The following is a 16,606-nucleotide window of genomic DNA, read 5'->3' as shown; positions in this document are numbered from 1 at the left end:
ATGAAAACTTGTTTTTCATAGAAATTTCAATTGATAACTCTTGCCCCATCTTCTGTAGCCCACATATTTCTGTCAGCATACACTGCCATTTTGACCTGGCTTCATATCAAGGTTTCTCCATCTGAAACCAATGGGATGTTCCTCCATGATACCAGCAGCAAACTCACAGTGTGTGTCCTGATATTGCTTCATACTTTAGAGTATGGTTATTTAACGTGCTAGTGTCCCTTTTTCCTGCTGCAGAAGGTGGGGACAAACTTGCTGTGTCTAATATTTAACGTTGCAGTCTCTGATCTGGTCTTGATTTACCATGTTTTGTTTGCAAACAGAAATGCCTGCAAATGCCAGGGAAGACCGTCCTTGCCTTCAGAAGGTGCCTCAGATAACTGTGTCTTCAGGGACCCCTGGAACAACTTCCTTACTCAAGGCATCTGCTTCGTTTGAACAAGGTGCCTCAAGTCAGCTTCCATTCGAACACTGCCCTGGCAGCAATGATAGTCATCTGGAAATCTTATTGAATTCCCACAGTCCTCTGGGTCGATCGAGTGAAATCGCCCACTTGAAGGTGGGTGGTGAGGAACCTCACTTTGAAGGGGTGATAGAAGGATTTTCTAGCAAAGCTGCAGAGGACCTCCTGACACCCCATGAGATCCTGCCAACTCCCCTCTCCCCCATGGAGACTCAGTTGTCTCCTTCTTCTGGTGAAGGATCAGGTTTGCACATGAGCTTCACAGAGTCTCCTTGGGAAACAATGGAATGGCTGGACCTAACTCCACCAAGCTCAGCCAATGGTTTTGGTTCCCTCACCACCACAGGGCCAAGCATCTTCAACATTGATTTCTTAGATGTTACAGATCTCAACTTGAACAGCACCATGGATCTGCACCTACAACAGTGGTGAACAGAATAAGCTTTATGAATAGGAATGCGGCCAACTACCAAGAAAATCCCATTTGAGGGGTTACAAGAGCTCTCGTGTCATTGTGGGAAAAGAAACTGGAGTCACTTTTCCCAGAACATAATTTATCTCTTCATGACACATGGTTTCACCAAAGAATTGTCCCCGCCACCCCCACCCCCCACACACACCCTAAGACTAAGCCAAACCAGCACTCCACCCTTAGCATGAAATTTTCCTCCTCTTCACTGAGCAAATTCCAGCAAACAGCTGCCTTCTAAATCTCTCTCAAGGAAGAGTCTCTCTGCACTAGTTTATTTGGTATGTACCTGTCAGTATTATCCCTGTCCTACATGGTAGTCTTTATCAAGTTGTTGTACTGTATTGTCCCTATTGCTTTGTCTATCCAACCATTTCATTCCCCTGTGGTGTCTACTACACCATCTGGGAACCATCACTTTTTATTAGCATCCATTTAAAAAGCTTTCTAAGGACTATCTGACCAGTAACCACCAAGCTCTTAGTAGCTTTGCTAATAGCTCAAATCACTTTCAGAGCCAGGGCTGGGCATCACACAACTCACAGTAGCAGCCTATCACCAGCATCCATGCCTCTGAAGTTTTGATGGACTGCTCCTTTTCCTCTGTCATTTCAGGAAGAGAGGCAGATACTCCGCCTTTTGAAATTCAATAGCAATAATAGCAATGGCATATCCTGCAATAATGTAGACCAGACCTGCTCAACCTGTGGCTCTCCAAGTGTTTTGGACTTCAGTTCCCAAAATTCCTGACCATTGGACAAGCTGGCCCAAACATATGGAGGGCCGCAGGCTGGGGGGCATGCTTTTAATTCAGTTCCTACTCTAAGGTTTCTAAATATTTTCTTAATCCTATCCATTGTTTTGCTATTTTCAAAAGTTGTTGGAACAATTACTAAAACAGAATTACATTTTTTGTAATGGAAAAAAATCCATAGTAAAAGTGAAGGAATGCAGAAATTAGAAAGTGGATTGGAAACAGGAGGGAGATGTTTCAAGGCCCACATGAAATTTCACTTCCTTTACTAAGTATATTGCTCACATCTTTGATTTTTAACTAAACTAAAAATATAGAAACATATCTGGGTTATTTGCTATACATGCAACTTTGCAATAACTAGCAAAATTCCTTCGATTCTGATATATTTGGTTTGATATTTTGACCATAATTATTCCCTATGAATATTAAGAAAGTGGAAGTATTCCACCAAAATCTATTTGGATTTGGTTTCCATTGTTTTATGTGTGCATACCAAGTAATCTTATTCAATTTATCTAACTCCCAATGTTTGACGTACCAGTTTTTGAGAGGCATCTTTCATTTTCTTAATCTTTTGCATATTATTCTTCCAACTGAAAGATTTCCTCTTGTTTCTTATACTCTTAAGAATTGTTATTCTTCAATCCAATAATGGAATGTATATTATACCAAGCCAAGCTGCCAGAGTACTACTAGAAGCATCTTTGTTTTTTCTAAGTTAAAGGTATAAGATACCAAAACAGATGGGTTGGGGACTTAATAAGGGTTCCTGACATTCCATAAATTTACATTATCTCTTTTCTCTAGTACACATCCATAAAAGTGCCTTTAATGTCAATTTAATGAGCACTTGCTCGTGTGTATTGACAATGACTAGAGCCATTTGCAACACCAACCATGAATCTTAGCTAGCAGTGTGGAATGGACCACCACTGATATGGATAAGAAAGGAAGACTGAAAGGGATGGAGTTCTACACTTGGAGATCTTCCCATATCTGTGGGGTCAGGCAGGTCCCACAAAGGACGGAAAATGTACCCGCCTTGAAACAGGTAGACTTGTTCCCTCCACCACCAGCACTTTCTATCCTTGCCACTGAGCCTTGAAAATGGCAGTTTCCTAGCCAAAGAGACTTCCTTCTCTACCTCCATAGTACTGTTCTTCCAAATATAAGCCAAAGTCGGGTGATGTCAAATTAGATAATGGGTTCCTTGTTTTCAGACATTGTACTATCCATTCAGTTCTTTTCAAATTTGAATTCCATAGCTCCCATAATTTTTTTAGCCTTAACACTGAATATTAAAGATCAAGATAAGAATTGCACCACTGTCAATTGGAAAGGCCATTTTTATCTTCAGATTATTATTATTTTTGCTTAGATTTTTAAAAATATGCATCCTAATTTTAGTGAAATACCTATACCCTGGTTTGTTACTCAATTCTTCTCTACATTTCAGCAATTCAGCCAGAGCAGCATTTGAATATTTATTTATCCTCATGATGCTATTGCACAGCAATAGCATTTTAATTTCTTGTTCCCAGGATCAAATTTTGGATTATGTCATATAAATTTTGTCTCTAAACATAGGCATAAGGGGCAACCTTGATTCTTGCTCTGAGTCAGCCCAAATTTTGGTAACAGTTTCTTGTTAATGAAAATCTTAACCAGGAATAAATCTGCAGTGCAAGACACTATCTGAAATTTGAACCAATACATAATTGATCTATTGAGAAAAGGAGACAGAACCACTATGCACAGTTGAAAGCTTTTTCATAAGTGATATTATCTTGAAAGGGCTACCCAACTCTTCAAATCATTTGTTTAGACAATGTAGAAACAAGTTCTAATAATTTCCAAAACATTTATTCTATTTTCTTTTCCATTATGGAGAATCTTGAATCAAATTTCTTGTTTCTTCCCACATTCCTTGCACAGATTTCAGTGTTTAAAAGTTCTGAATTTATCTTTACACATTTCTATTATTTTTCTAGGTCTCTGCTTTAACCCATATTACCACTTTGTTCCCTAATTCTCCAGTTTATGAAATACAACTTTTTAAAAAGAGATCAAGTTCCCTCTGGATTTCTCTATTAAGAAAACTAGTTGTTAAATAATTTAATTTAATTGTGATTTTTAAAGAATATTATTTATAATTACAATATAAAAGTAATTTTATTAACAACTTGGTACTAAATGTGTTTTACTTATGAAACACACTAGTTTAAACATGAATACGTACATGTATAAATAATAAGCTAGAAAACAGTTACTCATCACTTTAAAATTTTCTAATTAATTTGTTGGACCAATTCATTAATTTCTAATTAATTGGTCCTCTAAATTAACTAGAGTTGCCATACGCTTCTGTGAGGATGTACTTCATATATTCTGGTATCAATTTATAATTTGACTTGGGTTTCTTTTTTCCCAACACAGAGCTTTGTTAGCCTACTAACTACAGTTTGCCTATGCACAAATGTTTATTAGCCATATAAGTAACTCTCCTTGATTCACCATCTTAACTTTTTACTCTTTCCCTGTGTACCTTTCATTCTAGCATTTTCAAAACATCTTTCTCCCCAATAAAATATAAGGCTTTTGACTTTTCCCAGTAGCCTTCATGCAGAATGCCTGGCTCTAAGAAGTCAGGAATAGGCTTTGTTTAAGAGAAAAGACTAATCTTTTTCAACATTCCCATCCACGTGCAAGACTGAGGGACACAGTAAAGCAAAAATCCAGATGATACTTTAAATGTTACTAGTTTAGTTCTAATTCCCAAAAGTGCCACCATACTCGTATAAAACTTGGGAGATTGTGCCTTTAAAAAGAAATGCAAACCGGCTTATTTTAACAAAATCAAGGAATCAGCTCTTTCTGTAATGCCATGAGACAGGCTTCAAAGTCTCAAGGATACCTCAAAAACCATAGCTGTCTTAAACACAAACACCAGAATATTGCCTCTTAACACATTGGTTTTTAAAAACAAATTGTAACTACTGAAATTGAAATCTATGTACTGTAATCCCATGCATTTCTATTCTTAAACTAGGCCTACTAAATTCTATAGAATTTATTAGGAGAAAATTCCTGAGGGTTTTTGTTTTTTTTTAAGCAGGTGACTAGTTTCTGAAGATATTTGGAGACCTTGGCAATAAGCAGGCAGTTGCCAAAGATGGTCCATCAGGATTTCCATGCAGAGTCTTGCCAGAAAAAATAACAAAACTCCAAGGCAAAATCCCATCCTATGCAGCATGGCCTAGAAACTATTCACACAGTAAAACAGGGCTTAACTTTTTCCACTCTGGACCCATTTCCACACAAGAAAGTTTTATGTGACCCAGGCATATAGGTATATAAAGCAGGTATAAAAAGCAAATATTTACTGATAACAAACCAGGATTTGCAAGGCTTGCTAAACAGGCCCATTTTCCTTTTTATGAAGTACAGCTGAAGCATCTTTTGCAGTCCACTGAATGCCACTATGTGGCTTAACACTTTAACTGCACAACAGATTTGTGTAAATGTACTATAATACAACAACTTGGTGATATTCAGAAAACATTTATTTTTGGCAAAATATTTGGGACCCCAACATTGAGCTTAAGGAGATCCCATTTGGGGCCAGGGCCCACAGTTTAAGGAGCCGTGAAAGAGATAGGCAATCAGTGTTTTACCTAACACAACACTTCACTTTCTGATAATATTAAAAACATATTAAAGCACTTTAAAGTGCTGCAACTTGGTCAGGGAATTTGAAGCTGTATTTTTTAAAAAGTTTTATGATACTTTTAAAAAAGTGACTTAAATTAAAAGCAATATGGATTTTTGAAAAGCTATTTGAAATAACCTTGCAACATTTGTTCTAAAATGGCTTTTCATTTAAGCATGGTTGTGTAAATATGTCAGGTTTTTTTTAATTAGCAAAAGAAATACTTTTAAGTACAAATTAAAAGCTAGTTGGAGGGAAAACAAGTTAATAGTGTGCCAAAGAATGTGTGCAAAGCCAATGCCCTTAAAAAGCAATAGTCCTCAGACAATATATACCTGTGGCAGCTAAACCTTTGTTCTTTCCCAATTGTTTTCTGAAGACGGAAGAGATGACAGAACTATAGAAACCACACGTATAGCAGTTTGATATCATATAAAAGTATTTGAACATACTGTGCCTATTCTGCAGTTAACCACTAATGTAGTATCCTGCAGCATCATTTGTACATGTTCTAGCATAACAAGGCAAAGCAGAATGGACCTCGGATGGCCAACTGTAGTCCAGTACACAATGCCATTTTAATAATTTCTTCTTTTTGCTTAAATGGTGCCTTCTTTCAAGTTGGATGTTGTCACTGTCATGGAGTCATTCCTTCTACACGTTTGTGTCCGAGATCAGTATTAATCAAAGCAGTCTTACTGAAGTCACCTTGAAAATGTTTTTACCCTTCCCATTCACAGTACTGTTATGTAGCTACACAATCCAAGACTCAGACACACATGCCTTAGTGCCTTAGCCACATGGCCATTACTCTTTTCTAGATTTCCTGCCAGGCCCCACATGTTGCAAGTGGAGCTGAATGAAAACCACATGGAAGGTCTTCTAGAGAACAGCTGTGAATCCAGGGTGAAAAGGAGGAGCTTGTTCTTCTAAGTTACTTAGCTATCTTGCCGTGTTACAATTCCCAGCTATTACCTTTTGTTTCTTGTGTAAATACCTGTGCATTGCAATTTCGAAAAGTCTGTTAGCACTGGTGGGGTGGAGGTTCACTTTATGGCTGCTTTCTATGGATCTAATCATTTCATGAAATTTTGTAAAAAGCCATATTGCAAACCAAATATCATACAAAAATATTTAGCAAACGAGTATATTTAAAACTTGTGTTACTGGAACAAATGTTTGTTGAAAAACAAGACTTGTCACAAAGGACTGTGCTCACAAATGCATTTTTGACTGAAAAGCAGGAGAGTTCTCTCTACAGACTTCAGTGCCTAAACTCCTGAGGTTTAAGTATAACGACTGGCTTTAATATTGCTGCATGATGTATAAAAAGGTTAAAGTATTTGTAATGTCACTATTTAAAGCATGATTTTTTTCTATTGTACAAATGTTCACAGTGCACTGATAGAATAGAACAATCCTTCACGTGCTTATTTTCCTTTTTTAATGTTAATATCCAGAATTAGAAGTCATTCCATTGAGACTTTTAAAAGCACTTGAATCCTGAATAGTTTTAGGTGCAACACTGTCATGCGGTACTGTCATGCGGGCTTTGATGATTATTCTCCTTATTTAAAGGGCTGCTGTCAACTGAACACTCAAAATAATACTGTAAATAAATACACTGCCTTACCTCTGTGACCAACACTGCCAATACCTATTAAAAGAATCGGTGATGTCACACTCAGCTCTTGTTTTGCTGTTATTTTGTCATATGTTAAGTTTAACAATAGCAATGTTATTTCAGCATTCAATGCCCACATTGATTGAAATGTTTTCAGCATCTTATCCCAAGGGCCCAGGGTGGATTACAATCTCTTTCCTTTCACTTTTATAAATCATTTTGCATAGTAGGCCAGTCACAGTGCTATCAGTAACACAAAATGCAAACATGAGAAATGCAACAACAATTAAATAAAGTCAACTACAATTGCAGGACAGTGTTGAAGACATAAATTATGTTGGAGTCAGAGGAAGGTTGGGCAAAGCGAGCCCCCTCTACTTGTGGGACTGCAGCCTTCACCAGACCAAGCCAGCACAGCCAACAGTAAGGGATGCTGGGACTTGCTGTACAACTTGCCCAACTTTGGTTTATATCAGCAGACATAACTGCCCAAAGGACAGATGCAATTATGGAATGTGGGTACATTAGTCTCAATTTGTAGATTTCGCTGGACCACTCAGGTGACATTGCTAGGGCTCAACTGTCATAGTGATGATTATTAGGCTAAAAACCAAACCACAGAGGGGCAAGAAACTACTGGTGTTACTGGAGCAGGGGAAGCTGGCATTTTTATGTTTCAATTTGCATTTATTGATCTCCCCATCATGTGTCTGGCCTAATAGCCAGGTCATAATCACATCCTCAATTCATTATGACTGGCCTGAAGGCAAGGAAAAAATAGAATTATTAACACTTCCGATACCATGCAGATTATTTCAGATGGAAGAGGAAGACATGAAATCAGAAAAGATAAAATATTTGGAAGCTGTTAGAAGTCATCAAGTTGTCAAACTCCATTTTACTTACAGATGATAAGGCAATATCCCTGCACATCAGCTTCTCAATAAACTTTTATACATTTTTCTATGGTACAAGAAAAAAAATTAACCAGAGCTCACAATGTACAGTTCTTACACTATTTTCACAGCTTCTGAACACTATACATCTTTATAAACATACACTGTAATATAAATGTTGCACCCTTAAAGAGTATATTATAACAATCTATGATGATGCTAGAATTGTCCATCTTCATCTTAGTCATCGATTAAGCCTTAAAGGGAAGCTAACTCCATTTCCTGGTTGACTGAATGGAAGTGCTCTACCAAAATACATTAGAGTTGAATGGGAAAGAAGATACAGCTATCGAGACTATCCAGGGTTTTGGCAGAGAAAAGGAATAACCACCAGGAGTTTGGCATGTGCAGGTTGGAAGTCTCCAGACTAGGCTAGTTGCCCGCCCCATAAGGGGGTTACAAGGAAGAAATCACGCTGTTGGGAAACTCATAACTGATTCCCATCCAGTTGATCATGTTGCATTGATAGTTTTTCTGTAAGAGCCTATCAACCAGTTGATAAGCTAGATGTGAGTTACCTGGTTACAGAAATGATGTCTTATCACTTATTTTACTGACCGAGTCATACATAGTCTTACATGTAAGACTATGGCACTCCAAGGAGCTTTGGGTTATTCCAAGTGCACATCCACTTCCTCTTCCTTTTATTACAAGTTAATTTTTCACTGGGTGACCCAAACACTAATAATTGTTTAAAGATTTTCCTCCTTGATCTGGCAATACAATTTCTACAGTTTTTCTTTCAGACAAATACTTTTGAATGATTTAACATTTCAGTTCTCTCATTTATTATTTTGTTTGGCAATTCCTCTGATAAAAAATAAACATTTACAGAGGGTCTTAATTCATCCATAAATTATATTCAACATATTTAGCATCCTTATGATTGTTTTGGGACTCAAACTATTCAACGTATTTGATCTGATAGCAGTTATCAGAATATGAAGAAGATCCAAAGCACACCGAGAACTCTGTGTGAGGAGTCTAGATTATGCATTTGGAGAACAACATTTAATGGAAGTGAATTATAAATATTTATGGATTAATAATGTAACATGGCTCTTAACAACATCAGGTTGTCCAGTGCATTTTGAAATGTAGAAGTTTAGCCAGTTAACAAGAATTACAAAATTAGAAATCAGGGGTCATAAGCCAGTTAAATTCAATTGAGTAGTTTAATATTTCCTCAGGTCAAAGTCTTACCTCACCAGGTAACAATTTTCAGGACACCTAGTTCTATCAAATGGCTTACTTGGAAAATGAAAGAATACAGTATTTTCCATCTCTCACGAGTTTTAACTGTTAGCCTCTTTCAATGCATGTCTTTTGTTTTATTTATTTATATTTTTGGTAATAACATAGTCCATTTTACATGATCGCATCTTCTGCCCACACCTCCCCAAAAACATGGAAGTTCTGCTGAACCACACTGTCTTTAAAACATAGACTGTGACTGAAAAACAGAACTTCAAATCAATCAATCTATTGCACTTCGTGAAGAAAATATATATATTTATATATATTTATATATTATCCCCTGTTTGCCTTTTTCTGGCACCAGAAGTTAAAAGTAGCTCATTTGGCTGCACAAGTTCTTCTTTTCCCAGGCAGAGTTTCTTTATGTTCAGAATCAGACAAACCAATGCCTAACTTCCTTTCTTTTAAGTTATCTGTAATAATTGGAAGAGTTTGAGAGAAGAAAATCATTCCAGTAGCTGCTGAGAAGTCTCTGAATCTAGAAAACAACTTCTAGGTCTTATCCAATCATGGTCAACAAATAAAAGGTTATTATTTCCACATTTCATGAATATGTCCACAAAAAGAGCAAAATGACGTCTCTCTTTGACTGACACTAACACTGTGTGTGATCAGATATTACATGGATGCACTTTTTAAGTGATAATAATATACAGACAGAATGGAAGAAAAACACCAACATTATTGCACATGGTGTCTGGACGAGCATTAAAACACTGCAATATGGGGGGTGAAGGTTCTGTACATTTCGCTCTCAGCACTTTGCCCTAGAGTTCTGATGTAGCAGCAGTATCAATCAACATACATGGGAGAGCTGGGAGTTGCTGGCATTTGATCCAGGATTTTACAAACATAGCACGCAACATCTACCGTTCGCTCCTCATACATTAGAATGAAGGGATGTTTCTGGAAACAGAAGAAACCACAAAATTATTACATCTTTTGGATGCATCCGTTCTTTTGTGTAGCTAATACCTTGCAATCGATGAGCTGCTCAACTGAATTAATGACTAATATGGACCACCACAAAAATCATGCACATCAGCATGCAGATACATGGCTGGGTATAGGAATTACTAGACCACTATATGTAGCATCTACAAGCAGCAGGAAGTGGCAGACATTTAAGTGCCAAATGCAGTTGTGAAGGATGGGATTCTGGTTTTCACACTTCAGCTAATATTCCTATCATATCCCTGTGTCTTAATCCATAAACATCATTTAAAATGTTAATATTAACATTTCAAACACTGAGTGCCAATTGTAGAATTCTTAGTGCCCCCAGTAAACTTCCTGATGGCAAAAGCTGTTTTGCAGTGGAACATGCTATCTGGAAGTGTGGTGGATTCTTCTTCTCTGGAGGTTTTAAGTAGAGGCTGGATGGCCATCTCTCAGGGGTACTTTGTGCTTTTCCTCCATGGCAGAATAGGGATGGAATGGATGGCCAACTCTTCCAACTCCATGACTCTATTATTCTAATAGCCAGTGTTAAATATAAGTATCCAGAGTCAAATTTCCTATTTAAAATATATGCATTTTGCTTTGTAGAAATCAAATCATAGCATTGAGAGGTTTCAATGTATTGTCTTGTCTTGTGAACCAAGGTTCAAAAGGTCTAACAATAAATATAATTTGAGTAAGGACACTGCACAGTCATTGTTAAAACTTTGTGAGTGAATCAGGGTGAAGCAAATATATCCTACAATCAAAACAGTCTGCAGAGATTAAAGATGCCATGTATTTCTATATTGAATGCAACAAAATGAAATTTCTGGATACAGAACCATTGTAATGCAATTTTGAAAAGACTAAACACAAAATCGTTAAGAATATGGCAAGATAGACTCAACCTAACTATTTGCAGCTCATATTCCACAAAGGAGGACTATAGCAATGCTCCCTTTTTATAATAATCATCAAATAAAACTTAATTATAGATTAATTAAATACTAATTATATATTATGATGAGTCATGTAAGATGTGAGGAGGACAGAAATCCTAATATCTTAATCCTAAACTTTTCAGACTGAGACATCCATTCATACTCACCAGAAGCTCCTTATACTTTGGCCGTTTGGACTCGTCCTTTGTAAGGCTAGAAATATCAGAAAGACAGTAAGAGAGAAAATAAATCACTGAAAAACAACTGAAAGTAAATTGTAGAAACTATCAGTAAAGTGAATTTTCAGAGCCTGGTAATGATACTGCATAATACATTGGTATATCAATGTCTACAAAGGCTTTTCAGGCAATTCTGTATAGACTACTTGCATGCTAAATTTAGTATGAATTCTCAAGATGGTTCTTTTAAAATTATGATTTTAAAAGATTAAAAAGTTAAGAAAAATAGGGAGAAAGGAATTACATAGAATAGTAACAGCTAGGTATATTTCTGGCTAATTATACTTCTGCTCAGTTTATATTGATGCATATGCCTAGTCATTCATACTTTGAGATCGTTAAGTTTGTAGGCCCTTCGGGTGAGAAGGGCGGGATATAACTGTGAGAAATAAATAAGAAATAAATAGGCCAATATAATTAAGCTCTGAGTAGACTTTAAATTCCATATGTTTTTCTTTCTTTTTTAAGCTTATTTTAATATTCTCTGTATCTTCCATAGAATCTTTTTAAAAAATATTTGCTTTTCCTGTACAAGGCCAGTGCAAAAATAAATCTTATCCATTATAAATGGAATATTCCAAAAAAATTCACTAGATGCCCCAGTTTATGCTGACAGCATAGTAAAAATCAAGAAATATAGAACACAAAGATATGAGTGAATGTTATAAGTTGCTTTTCTGGACCTATAAACCCAATCCTAAACTTCCCCCTTTTAGGATATAAATTACTCAGCTGAAACCAGGACTTTATTTTATACAACATCAACTCAAAGAATTTGGGGCCTAATTTACTTGTAAACTTGCACAGTTTTAGCCTTAAAAGCTGTAATTTTGAACTTTTCAAATTGCTTATAAATATTTATCTTTTTGCTGCCCTTAGACTTTCATGATAAAAGGATAGGATAAAGATAAACTCAGAAGTCCAAATGCATTTTAAAAAACCAAAAGTAAGTTCACTAACTGCATTAACAATTAATTACAACTTCAATTATCAAATGTGTAGAAGCAAATCCACTCAGTAGCTTTAAAAATAAATAAATCATGTAAGCCAAAATGGGAATGAGTCTCTCGCATATTCCCTGCAAATTGGGAAAGAAATCAGGAAATTGCAATTAACCATATGTTCCCCGACATCAAAATGAGGAAACTATACTTAGTGGCATCACATAAGTTAGAAAAAGAAGCCATAACGAAAAGTTGTTTCTTCTACCTTGGCACTAGATATTAATTATAGTTGCCGTTTTGAATGCATTAAGAAGTTAAGGTGAAGTGCAGCCTCCTGGTTCATATCCCAGTTCACACAAAAATAAGAAATGAAGTGTTCATAACATTGATTTTAAAAAAACAGACTTTGATTATTCCAATAGGGCCTATCATGTTCTGAATCATGTTATAGAACAGTGGTTCTCAACCTGTGGGTCCCCAGGTGTTTTGGCCTACAACTCCCAGAAATCCTAGCCAGTTTACCAGCTGTTAGGATTTCTGGGAGTTGAAGGCCAAAACATCTGGGGACCCACAGGTTGAGAACCACTGATATAGAAAGACAAGAATGAGTTTTCACCATATTCTTGACTAGGACAGGCCCAAACCTCTTTGCCAACCACCTATATAGAAAGAGTGGTGACACATCACTCGCTACCTTCTCAGAAGACAGGATTTTATTCAGCTCTATTTTTGCGGTCTTTTCAGCTAGATAAAGACTAAAATTTTCTGAACTTGTCAATTATAAAATACTTACATTTTAAGTTTGGGCTTGTTTTAAGTATAATATAAGCCATAAATTAAGCTCCCCAGAGAGGCTTTTGCCTTAGGGATGGATGCAAATGTTGCAAGTATTTTCTGAATGTTGTCATGTCCACCAGTTTTCAGATACTGGCTGTTCCATTGTGAGACAGAGAGGAAACACGTGTTTCACCCAGCAAGGCAGACGTTCTCGGAGATCACTGCCTGAACCACATGCGAAACACCCAGCAATTGGGGGCAAGAGGGGTCCCAGCCTGAACCATGAATTTGACTATAGATCTGGAATGAGGCATACTCACCACAAGTTGACAAAGTTTATAAAACTGTGGGAGAACTCCCGTTCATCTGAATTACTCAGCTGAGGTGGGTCTCCTTTGACTACTTGTGTCAGTTGATCAAATACACTATTCCATTTGGGATAGGGGAACCGTCCGGTGGCCAGCTCATACTATGCAAAAGAGATAGAAATAATATTGGTTCAACTAATCAAAAGAGTGTTCAAAGAGAAGTGCCCACACTTCACATCCCTTCCAGAAAACTGATGAAGAAGTGAATTCTCATAGGAATACCTTAAAAGAATATATCGAGAAGTTCTGGCTTGTTTTTTGTTGTTTGTAAATTTTATAGTGTTATGTGAAAAAAAAAACAATATACAAAATTCAAAAATCAATCAAAATACAAATATTCCCTAATCCCATTCCCCATTCCCACCTGTGAACCACCACCCAAGACTTCAGACACCCCATCATATGAAGCTAGAATCTATCAAAAATCTATCCTTATCATTACACTAATACATTCCCTGTGTGGCTATTTCAAAATCAATGTTTGTCTTCTTTTTTAAATACCCAAAGGCAAATCTCCATTTTCTAGTGAACTCTTCATTGTTTCATCCAATGCCACTGAAAAGCTTGGCCAATTGAATAGGTAGGTAAAGATAAAGGTTTTCCCCTGACATTAAGTCTAGTTGTGTGCAACTCTGGGAGTTGGTGCTCATCTCCATTTCTAAGCCAAAGAGCCGGTATTGTCCACAGACATCTACAAGATCATGTGGTTAGCATGACTGCATGGCACACCGTTTGAATATACTTGACTAATTTTCTTCTCTAATCTTTAACAAGTAGTTCTTTTCCCCCCTTCCAAGATTTTGCTATTATTTATTTAAAACATTTATATTCCGCCCTTCTCACCCTGAAGGGGACTCAGGGCGGAGCACAACATATATATGGAAAGCATTCCATGCCGGGATATACAATAACTATAAATATACATATCAACTTTAAAATCAGCTGTTTAAACCAACTCAAGACACCATGCTGGTTTGGTAATTCTCACTGCCACAAAACTATATGGGCATTTTTTTACATTTTCTTTACCAATTCTCTATTGAAATAAACCTAATAGGTACATTTCTGGGTTTTTCTTAAACTTTTTTAGATATCATTTTATTTGTTTCTTTCATAACCCTTTTCCAAAAAAATTACCTCCTTACAGGTGCCTTTCTGCATTTTGGATCTTGAATATTCTTCCCATTGGGTTTTATAAATGTTAGCCATTAATTCATGAGTTATATAACTTCTATAGAACATTTTGTACATATTTTCCTCTAACTGACCCAGCTATTGAAAATTTAAATCCTTTTTTCCATTAGTATTCCCAATTTTCCAAATCTATATTTTCCCTAAGTCTTTGGTCCAGAAAACCATTACTGTTTTTATTTGATTATCTTCCAGGTTATACTCTAAAATATATTTGTATCACCTGGAAATCAATCCTTTATTTTCTTTCTAGATGTTCTCTCACTGCTGGTACCAGTAATACCAGTAATCTATGTATTTTTACTGGTTGGACATTTCAGTTATTTCTGCATTACTTTTTCATTTTTCAAAACATCATTAGATAGTCATGTAACTATCATGTGGAACAAATTTGCATTCATAGAACTGAAGCCATTGCAATTGGCTTTAAGTGTGCAACAGGGAGGAGCAATAGGGGAAATTCTTTGCAATAAAGTTGGTTTCTGAAAATGGTAGCCCTGCAATTACTTTCTCTCCTTTCTTATGACTCGGCATTATGAATGTTTGTTTTCTCCATGATCTAGATCAGTGTGGGTCCCCAGGTGTTTTGGCCTACAACTCCTAGAAACCCCAGCCAGTTTACCAGTTGTTAGGATTTCTGGGTTTTGAAGGCCAAAACATCTGGGGACCCACAGGTTGAGAATCACTGACCTAGATGGAAAAATGCAAAAAAAAAAAGTTTCTGGCTTTCGTGAAAATACTTCCTGCTCTCCTTATTTTCAAGAAACAAAGTTTTTTGCATGTATGCAGAAAATACTAGCCCACCCCTCTCTTTGTTGACTGGGTCCATGCACATGGCATGGACTGGGAAGCATAAGCAACTAGAGACCCCAGGCCAATCACTGTGACTGATACTAACAGCCTTTCCTTAAACCACATGTGTCAAACCATGTCTGTGGACCAAATCCAGCCTACGATGTCATTTTTTCTGGCACTCCAGATGTTTGACTACAACTCCTGTATTTCTCATCATTAGACATCATGACTAGAGCTGATGGGAGTTCTGATACAGTAATACCTGAAAGTTTATTCCAATTTGTCCTGTTTAATTAGGATAGTGAGGCCTGAATTTAGATATAAGGCTTGTGAACATGATGTCTGACTTTAAAATGTTCTTTAATCTTTCCCCAGTTTCAGAGCCATAAGTGCTGTTGGGTTGCAACTCCAATTATCGCTAGCCCATTCAATAACATCTTGGGACCCAAACTGGCATAAAACAAAGAGCACCAACCACAAAGAAAAAAAATATTGCTGGCCCTCTGTATCTACAAATTCTCTGCCATGGATTCAACAGCTCTTTGAAGGCAACCATAAGTTTGATGTGGCCCTACTAAAAATAAGTTTGACACCTTGCCTGAGATAAATATGTACATACATATGTGTGTCCAAAAAGAAATGCCAGGTGAACTAGCTATATATGCCATCCTTCTTTGCACAGAAACCCTCTATGTTGCTCTACAATATATACTGGGTTTGGAAGCTGAAGCGGTTCTGGGAAAATGGTGGCAAATAAGGTGGCAGGAGTACTAACCAGTCCCTTCAAGTTGGCCCTAACCTTGAGCAGGGTCAGGTTAAATAACCAAACTTCAAAGCTTTTGTCACAACAGAGGACAGGCATGACTTCCTCTAATCATGCTAAACTGTTTCTCTGATTGGACCAAACCTAGGATGACTATGTGTATTAGTGAGAAGGGAAGGAAGAGCAAAGGCATGATTCCCTACTCTAGAATACATTTCTTCTTCTCCCCAGGTTCAGCAGCATGGTTGCCCCACTGGTGAGAGAGCAAACTCACTGTTCACATAATGGACACAAGGAAACCAAAACACTGCCATAAAAAAGCAGGAGCAGGCCTAGCATTGAGGCAGGCTGTGCAAGCATAGATGTCTACAAACCCTTTTCCCTTAAGATTTCCAAATTTTGTGC

The 16,606-nt window shown here is 36.9% G+C and overlaps 2 protein-coding genes across 12 annotated transcripts in view; one reads left to right on the top strand and one right to left on the bottom strand.

Annotated features, from left to right (window-relative positions):
- myocd (myocardin) overlaps positions 1 to 7,091 on the top strand; it is a 296,181-nt gene extending 289,090 nt beyond the window's left edge. For all 5 annotated transcript variants that reach the window (XM_016991316.2, XM_016991317.2, XM_062970675.1 and 2 more), the window contains one exon: positions 330 to 7,091. In XM_016991316.2, the coding sequence (XP_016846805.2) occupies positions 330 to 901 (572 nt within the window). In that variant the 3' untranslated portion in view covers positions 902 to 7,091. The remainder of the gene's footprint in view (positions 1 to 329) is intronic.
- An 815-nt stretch (positions 7,092 to 7,906) lies between these two features.
- Positions 7,907 to 16,606, bottom strand: part of map2k4 (mitogen-activated protein kinase kinase 4) — a 56,240-nt gene continuing 47,540 nt past the window's right edge. For all 7 annotated transcript variants that reach the window (XM_062970679.1, XM_008104315.3, XM_008104317.3 and 4 more), the window contains 3 exons: positions 13,405 to 13,553; positions 11,292 to 11,337; positions 7,907 to 10,147 (listed from right to left, as the gene is read on the bottom strand). In XM_062970679.1, the coding sequence (XP_062826749.1) occupies positions 10,034 to 10,147; positions 11,292 to 11,337; positions 13,405 to 13,553 (309 nt within the window). In that variant the 3' untranslated portion in view covers positions 7,907 to 10,033. The remainder of the gene's footprint in view (positions 10,148 to 11,291; positions 11,338 to 13,404; positions 13,554 to 16,606) is intronic.

Source organism: Anolis carolinensis, chromosome 2, assembly GCF_035594765.1.
Source record: "Anolis carolinensis isolate JA03-04 chromosome 2, rAnoCar3.1.pri, whole genome shotgun sequence".
Taxonomy (NCBI): Eukaryota; Metazoa; Chordata; class Lepidosauria; order Squamata; family Dactyloidae; genus Anolis; species Anolis carolinensis.
This window is presented reverse-complemented; position numbering and strand designations above follow the sequence as displayed.